Below are 7,381 nucleotides of genomic sequence, written 5' to 3' on the forward strand. Positions count from 1 at the left end.
GAGCTTGAGCTCAAAAAGCAAATTATTGGCTGACGCCGAGATGCAGGTGACCCTAATTCAAACCAAAATAAACTCTTTAAGGCAGCGAAACGCAACACGAGGCATTGTGCATGGGCTGAGACAATGTCAGGGCAGTTGAGGTTGACATTCCAGCTGCTCACTTGTGTCAAAGTTCGGGCCTAATACCAGTGAGCTTGCTATGAATTGATAGAAATAGCTTTTTCGAAAGTATTCGCTCCTGTATGCATCTCTTTTTATTCGTATTTGAAAATGTTCGACTCGATTTCCATTGGCTTTACCATACTTTTTTTAGAGATTTTATTCGCTGTGCATTTTGAAAACCTCCGTTCAGTTTTATATTTTGAGTAAAATAAACACTGCTCCTTACTATTCAAACTGGTTTAAGTCTTTTCTTTAACATGCTTACTATAAAGTGACAATGTCGGGTGACATGGTGTCAGGCCGTCTTGACATAAAACAAAGTTCTGTGTCACTCAAGGAATTTTGCAAAGGCACTCAGCGAAAACCCAGAAAACTCAGGGAATTTGACATCGTCATCTTGGTAGATACCGTGTAAATACATGTCTTCTGGGGCAACATCTCTTCCCTCCCGAATAACAAACATGGAAAAGCGTGAAACTACAAACCGTATGGTACACTAATACGCCCCTGAAGACCTTGTCTTTCTTCGATGTGAATCGCTGTTGAGTCGTCTTATATATGAGATGACATATTAAAGATAACTTTTCGCCCACAATTTCTGATCGTTTCTTGGCAATCGTTTATTTATTGTTTTTTTAAAGTTCCGTTCCTTACAGCAGCCATTATTTCTTGGACATCCTGTTTGCACCCATGATAGCTCTAAAGATCTTTATTCTTTCTAAAGATCGTTTATTCGTGCAGTTTTATTGAAAATTGGTTATCTGTTTAAAACTGATTCTTAGTCCAAGACAGCGTTCTTTTGTGTAATAGTAAGTACATGCATATTGTTGCGTTGCAGAAGTCACATATAAAGATGTGTTTACAATATTTACAAGAGAGAGAGCGATGCATAAACAAGGTGGCTGTCGACTCCGATTCCACCTCTACACGTCAAATCGTCGTCTTCTGACTCGCGCCACTCTTGGTTGCGCCGTAACATAACCCCCGCCTCTAAAGACATAGCACCCGCCTCTGCAATAACTATAAGGGAGGTGAACTCGCGGCAAAGTAAGGCTTTAGCCGCGACACATGCACAACGTCCGTGGGAACGCGCGAGTCCAGCGGAGCGATCTCGCACATCGCCAAGCTGGCACGCTCTCACGTAGGGCCCTGTGTAGCGCGGCAGCAGCTTTTCAGAAAAGCCGACGCGGCCACATGGCGTGCATAGGACAACGGATCCAGGAGGCTTCTGCAAGGTAACAATATCATCTAATTATACAGAAATAAACATTTCTACCGTAAGTACATGCGTTTGCGTTTGACTATTTGGTATTCGGTACTTACTGTTCGTATTAGATTCTTATTCGATAAATGTTATATTTGCCCACCTCTAATAATTAAGAACGCAAATAATGCTGGAAGCTTCTCCAGGATGTTGCTAACCGCACACAGTTGGTGTCATCCACACAGGAGGCTTCACATTTTTTTTTTTTTAACTGGTAATCTTCCTTGCTTCTGCGCCACAATAAAGTCTCGTGAGAGGGATTCTTCAATACGAGACCTGTACAACAGTAATGGCTGCGGGTGAAGTTATGAGATACATTTGCAGAAGTCACTTTTAGAACGCAAAATATACGTATTTCCCTCCCCCCCCCCTTTTTTTTTTTTTTTGTAGTGGTGCTGTGTGCACATTGTACTCGACACGATTCCTGTTTGAGACCCCTGCTTTTCAGAATTTCGGGCGCAGCTGCCCAAAAGCTTGTCACGCGTGTCCTCATTCCTGGCGTCTACCACAATAGTTTAAAAGTAGTGAGGCTGTATGAGGTGCTGAAACGGGACCACCCATGTTCGTGTCCTGGCGTCACCACTCGTGACTGCAGTCTTCGCAGCCCAAAACCTCTGTTGGTGTTCTAACGTCACTCGCGTTGCGATTCTGCTGAGTTTCTGCGCATGTCGATGATTGACCGCACGACAACCATAACCGTGAACGATTTTTTTGAGGCGACTGAGAAGGAAGGTAGGAAGATAAAAAAAAAGAAAGAAACACTATGTGTTAAATCAAATGGTAAAAAGCACGTGTGCGTGTTCTAAGCAATACATGAGTGTCCCTATTCCAGGCAATGCAGCCGCACCAGAAGAATATTGAATTTTGCTCGTGGTACGGTCGCGGAGGCCGATCTGAAGCAATGTGAGCAGTGATGGAATTCAGAAACAATGAAGAAGGAAGTGAAGTTTCAAATACACGACTGCTAAGTGCTTATTGATGCGTATCGCACGATCCTCCTGAGCTTTTCAACTCCCCTTTCCTTAATTTCCCCAAACGCTGGGCACTTCTGTCTACCCATCCCCTGAACACAACACAGCCTGGCTTGCCGGAAGCTGTGTGTATTATGTGTGGCCCGGCGCCTTTTTCATATCCCTGTTCCCTACATTGCTCAACGTTTCGTTGCGGCATATCGAGAAATGGCGAAGTCTGCCAAAAATCGCTTCGGTCATCATACTGAACGGCACTCTACGATATCGGTTATTACTCATTAGAGTTTGTAGCTTGTCCGCAAACTTGTTAACTTTTGTGGTTTGCCGAGATATATAAGGTTGCATACCGGCGAGGTGTCCTGCTGCTGTTGTTGTTGCGTGTTAAAACGTATGTTAAAATAATCGTGAAGATTCCGCCTCCCTGGAGGTGGATTCATCAGAGCGGGGAGAGGGACAAAGGAGGAGGTCAGTTCAGATGTTATTGACCATTTTTTAGTCTTGTAGAAATCAAGGTAATGACGAATATGAGGCGGCGGCTCTCCGGGTGACCAGTGGGAAGGTGCCAGGCGTCCAGATCCTGAGACCTCAGAGTAGGCGGAAGGGTGGCTATCGTCCTTCTCCGGTCTCGCCGAGCAGCCCCGGCGCTGATCCAACAGATCCAACAAGCGACGTTTTGTGACGCTTCGTCAAGCCACAATGCCTTATAGACACGTTTTCGTTTTCGTGAGTGCTTGTCAACAAAAAAAAAAAGCACTAAGAATGCAGCGTGTCCTCGATTACGCCGCTGCCAAAAATTTACACCTTCAGCGAAGTAGAATACGCTTTGTTCGTGCAATTACAGCTCTGCTGTGTTGTTTGCCTGGACGAGCTCTGCGCCACCAGGGCGCGCCACCAACCCAACCGCTCATGTTTACGCCTCCGGTTAGCCGGTAGTCCGTAAATGGTAAATTTGCGCAATACCGTGTTAACGCAGATGTGTACAGCAGCTACAACGCTGGTAGCGACATCTCGCGACGCAGGGCTCAACCAGAGAGCACACAAAGCGAACGCTGCAGTGACCGTATTCTGCTTAACTGCTGGTGCAAAGCATTGGTAGCGACATAATCATTATCGTGTAGTCCTTTTGTGATTTTCCTTCGACGATAGCGTTGACGCGGCACAAATTTAAGATGCATTGTAGTTGAGCAAAGCCTCATACGATATCGTTACTACTATGCTACTAGTGTAAGGACCCTGGAGATCTTGCATATATGCTACTGCCGTCGCCGGCCTCGGTAATCAGTAAATGGTAAGAAGTTTGCGGACGAGCTAAAAAGCTCTTCAGTATTGTACCATACTGTGAGGCGTCGTCTTCGCAGTCTGTGTTTTTGCTTTCTTTCCCTTTTCGCTATGTTGCAGCATAGGTTTATTTCAGTGGACGATGGCTTAGGTTGCTGTCTCCGCCGTCGCATTGTCAGCCGGTGGCGTAGCCAGGGGGTGGCACACCGGGCACCCCGCCCCCCTCCCCACTCCCTCGAAGAAGAATGTCTGGCTACGCTTGGACAGTTGTGTTTGGCGCTGTGTGTGTGTGTGTGTGTGTGTGTGTGTGTGTGTGTGTGTGTGTGTGTGTGTGTGTGTGTGTGTGTGTGTGTGTGTGTGTGTGTGTGTGTGTGTGTGTGTGTGTGTGTGTGTGTGTGTTGTGTGTTAACTGCAGAGCAATGCAATACAGTTCAGGGCGGGGTCGTTGTGCCGTGCGCAGGCCAAGAAGCTACAGGAGCACCGGCGCAAGTGGGAGCGCAAGCGGGAGGAGCGCGAGCTCAAGGAACGCGCCGAGAGGGTGCGCAAGGCGCGTGAGGAGCAGCAGCGCAAGTACGAGCAGCAGCAGAAGGAGCAGCTGGTGCGTATGTACATATGTACTGTAATGCACAGAATGATTCACCGGGAGCCTGATTTATGTTGTATGACTATTTTGTTTGGCATTTTGTAGCGTTAACGGTCATTGGTCTCTTCACTGGCTCGGGTACGCCGAACGCGTGATTCACGCATGCACATCACACTGCTTAACGTAGTCGCAGTCGGCGAGAAAGTTCGACTCTCTGCTGTTCTTGAAAAAGAAGCGAAAGCTGTTCATTCTGGCTGAGATGGGACCAGTGAACGCTAGAGAGTAGTCTTCGTTGCAGCCGGTGGCTTGACACAAGTACTACCATCACGGTATCTCTAATAGCTCGGGTGCATCCTAGATATGTGCGGCTACATTTTTTCTCCGCGAAACGATCACGCTCGTCTCGGTTCAGAAGTCAAATCAGCGTAGACCTTCGGTGGTGTGTGCGTACACCTGGGGCGTTCTGTTGGAAAGCGCGATATCGCGGGTTTGAAGACAGCCGCGGCTGGGGGGCGCGCGCTGCTTTGTGGCGGAAAGCAGAACGCTCGTTCGCCGAATTTCTGGTGCATCTTAAGTCAAAATTAACCGGGGACCTTCCACCACGGCGTTTGTCGTAACCCGTACCTTTCCTTGGTGCGTTAGGCCGAATTAGCATTGGGAGTATCAAAGTGTGGAAAAGAAGGTGTATATGTGGGCACTTCGCTCTTCGTGTGTCGACAGGACGTGTGTCGAGTGGGCTCCTGAAGAATACTGCAGTGTGGTGAACGCGGTTTAGGTCACGAATGCGGGACCTCATAGAGGTGGGATGTAATGCTCACGCATATCTCGCATTTACCGTAATATCGTCACTGAAACTTTATTTATTTTTTATTTGTTTGTTTGTTTGTTTGTTTCTTTATTTAACATTACAATCTTGCGAGCCACTGTGGTCCAAGTAGGAAGGATTATCCAATATACGCATTAACAATATGCGACAACCAAAGAATAAAGGTACATGGCAAGAGCTTTTCACTACAAGTGGGAATTAGCAGCGTCGGAAGTAACACTCCAATTCACGAACAAGGCCATTTCCATGAAATACACTGTCGGCGACGCATGTGGAACGCAGGATGACGACGACCTCGGCGGCATGCCGGGCTTCCCGGGAGGCATGCCCGGCGGCATGCCCGGTGGCTTAGGAGACTGTCTTCAGGACCCCGAGATCTTGGCGGCTTTTCAGGTGAGTCGCCTCGGAGTGCATCTCGAGCCGCGTGGAACGCGCGCTTCATAAAATCTGCGGTAGGTAGAGAGACAAGCACAACTCCGAAGCACCGGCGAGAGTAGCTCATGAAACATGCCAGACCGTAAGACGTTATGCTGAGCCGGCGTGGGTGAATTAGCGCTGCTTGGGAGGCAGACCGTAATCATACCACGCCTTTCGCGACGATCCCTGAAGGTCAAGATGTCCGCGAGGTACCAAATGTTCGGAGTAGGAATAGGTGTAGTCATTTGTGTGTGAGGAGGCATATGTGGTAGAGATGGGAGGTGGTAATACCTGACACGTCATATGCGAAACACTTGCGCGTACATTTTTGCAGTGCTACACCTAACTTTGCATTACCAACGTAACGTTGCCAAAACGTCGTTCAGGACAGTCCGCGCTTCTCGTGTATACATAACGATTCGCGCTTGTCATAATTGCTTAAAGCAATAGCACAACTCGGTATCTTTACTTGACTTTACCTAATTGCGTCACGACTCTTCCTAATTGCATGAACTTCAGTTTTGTTTGTCACGATTGACCCGGTAGAGGCAAGGAAATAGCTGAGACAAGACACCATTGAGACTGGTGCATAAACAATTTTGTTGCCGATGTGTTTTGCGGCAGGATCCGGAAGTGGCTGCGGCATTCCAAGACATCAGTCGAAACCCACTGAACATCGGCAAATATCAGTCCAACCCCAAGATCAAGAATATCATGGCCAAGATGGCTGCAAAGATGGGAGCCCAGGCGCCTCCGATGTGAAACGACGCGTAGTGCTCACTTTTGCATTCTTCGTATTTCTTCTTTCTTTTTTTTAACTCTATACTGCCATGAACTTACCCTACCTTTCTCCTCTTTTCGGGCAGTTTATTCTGTGAGTGCGTGTGTGTTGAAATAAAGCAGTTTGAGTCTGGTAACGTGGTGTGAACAGTGTTTGTGTGTTTTCATTGTGCTGGCAGTGGCTCCATGCCCCCGAGTAAAAATATTGTAGTTGGTATCGGGCTTTCGTTATAACCAGATTGTCTTCTGTAAAAGATTATTTTCGAAAAATATCTGCGAACGTCCGTCACGCTTTCTGACATGCGGTTCGTCGAAGGACGGACACAGGAGACAGTCTGACAACTCGCGGTAAAACGCAGAGAAGTGTATGTACTACAAGGAAAACGTTATAAAGGAACAATGCACGCTCACGAGCCTAGCACACCAATGCACTGACTTGGTCTCTGCCGATGTTATGTCCTAGAAGTTCGTAGTGAAAAAGAAAAGTCGCAGTCTCGCCAGAAAGTCAAAGCATCGATTGCGATAGCAAATTATGAAGTTTTACGAAGTAAGGATAGCTTTATCGGCCGTATAAACTTGGAAACATTCTCTTACTAGCTGAATTAACAAGCATGGTGTCAGCGCGCACAGGCAAGCATGAACACATCACACTCGATGACCGCGGACGCTCGCTGTCAAAACGCTGGCATCGGAAGACTGCGTTTGCTTTCCGCCTTCCTCCCTCGCGCGCGCCAGGTTGAGCCGCAGTCTTGGGCTCCCCACGCGTGCTTTCACTCGCACATGCAGCATACGGCGCACGGCAGCGGTATTGTCGCCCTTGGACTTCATACGGAACGTCGCGGCGACGGCGATGGCAAAAATTCGCCTGGAGTGACCGTATAATTTCTATCGCAATAAAAAGGTCCGATGCGCCCACAATAGGTTGGTTCGCTTTCACTCCGACAGGTGTGGCGCTGATAGTGTCGTCTAGCTATGGTGTTCTAGTAGTCTAGCGCTGGCTCTGGCTTGCGATGGCTCGAGGTGGTGGCGGAGACGGGGGTCGGCTACGTCGCGCACCGGGGCCGCGGGTCGGGGCTCCCGAGTGGTTGTCCCAGACACCT

At 48.1% G+C, this 7,381-nt stretch overlaps 1 protein-coding gene across 2 annotated transcripts in view; it reads left to right on the forward strand.

The window, feature by feature from the left end:
* The window catches only part of LOC142578746 (putative protein FAM10A4), a 46,340-nt gene extending 39,922 nt beyond the window's left edge, over window positions 1–6,418 (forward strand). For both annotated transcript variants that reach the window (XM_075688273.1, XM_075688274.1), the window contains exons 10-12: window positions 4,136–4,273; window positions 5,367–5,477; window positions 6,126–6,418. In XM_075688273.1, the coding sequence (XP_075544388.1) occupies window positions 4,136–4,273; window positions 5,367–5,477; window positions 6,126–6,263 (387 nt within the window). In that variant the 3' untranslated portion in view covers window positions 6,264–6,418. The remainder of the gene's footprint in view (window positions 1–4,135; window positions 4,274–5,366; window positions 5,478–6,125) is intronic.
* Window positions 6,419–7,381: the final 963 nt, after the last annotated feature.

The sequence above is a fragment of the Dermacentor variabilis genome, chromosome 4, assembly GCF_050947875.1.
Source record: "Dermacentor variabilis isolate Ectoservices chromosome 4, ASM5094787v1, whole genome shotgun sequence".
Taxonomy (NCBI): Eukaryota; Metazoa; Arthropoda; class Arachnida; order Ixodida; family Ixodidae; genus Dermacentor; species Dermacentor variabilis.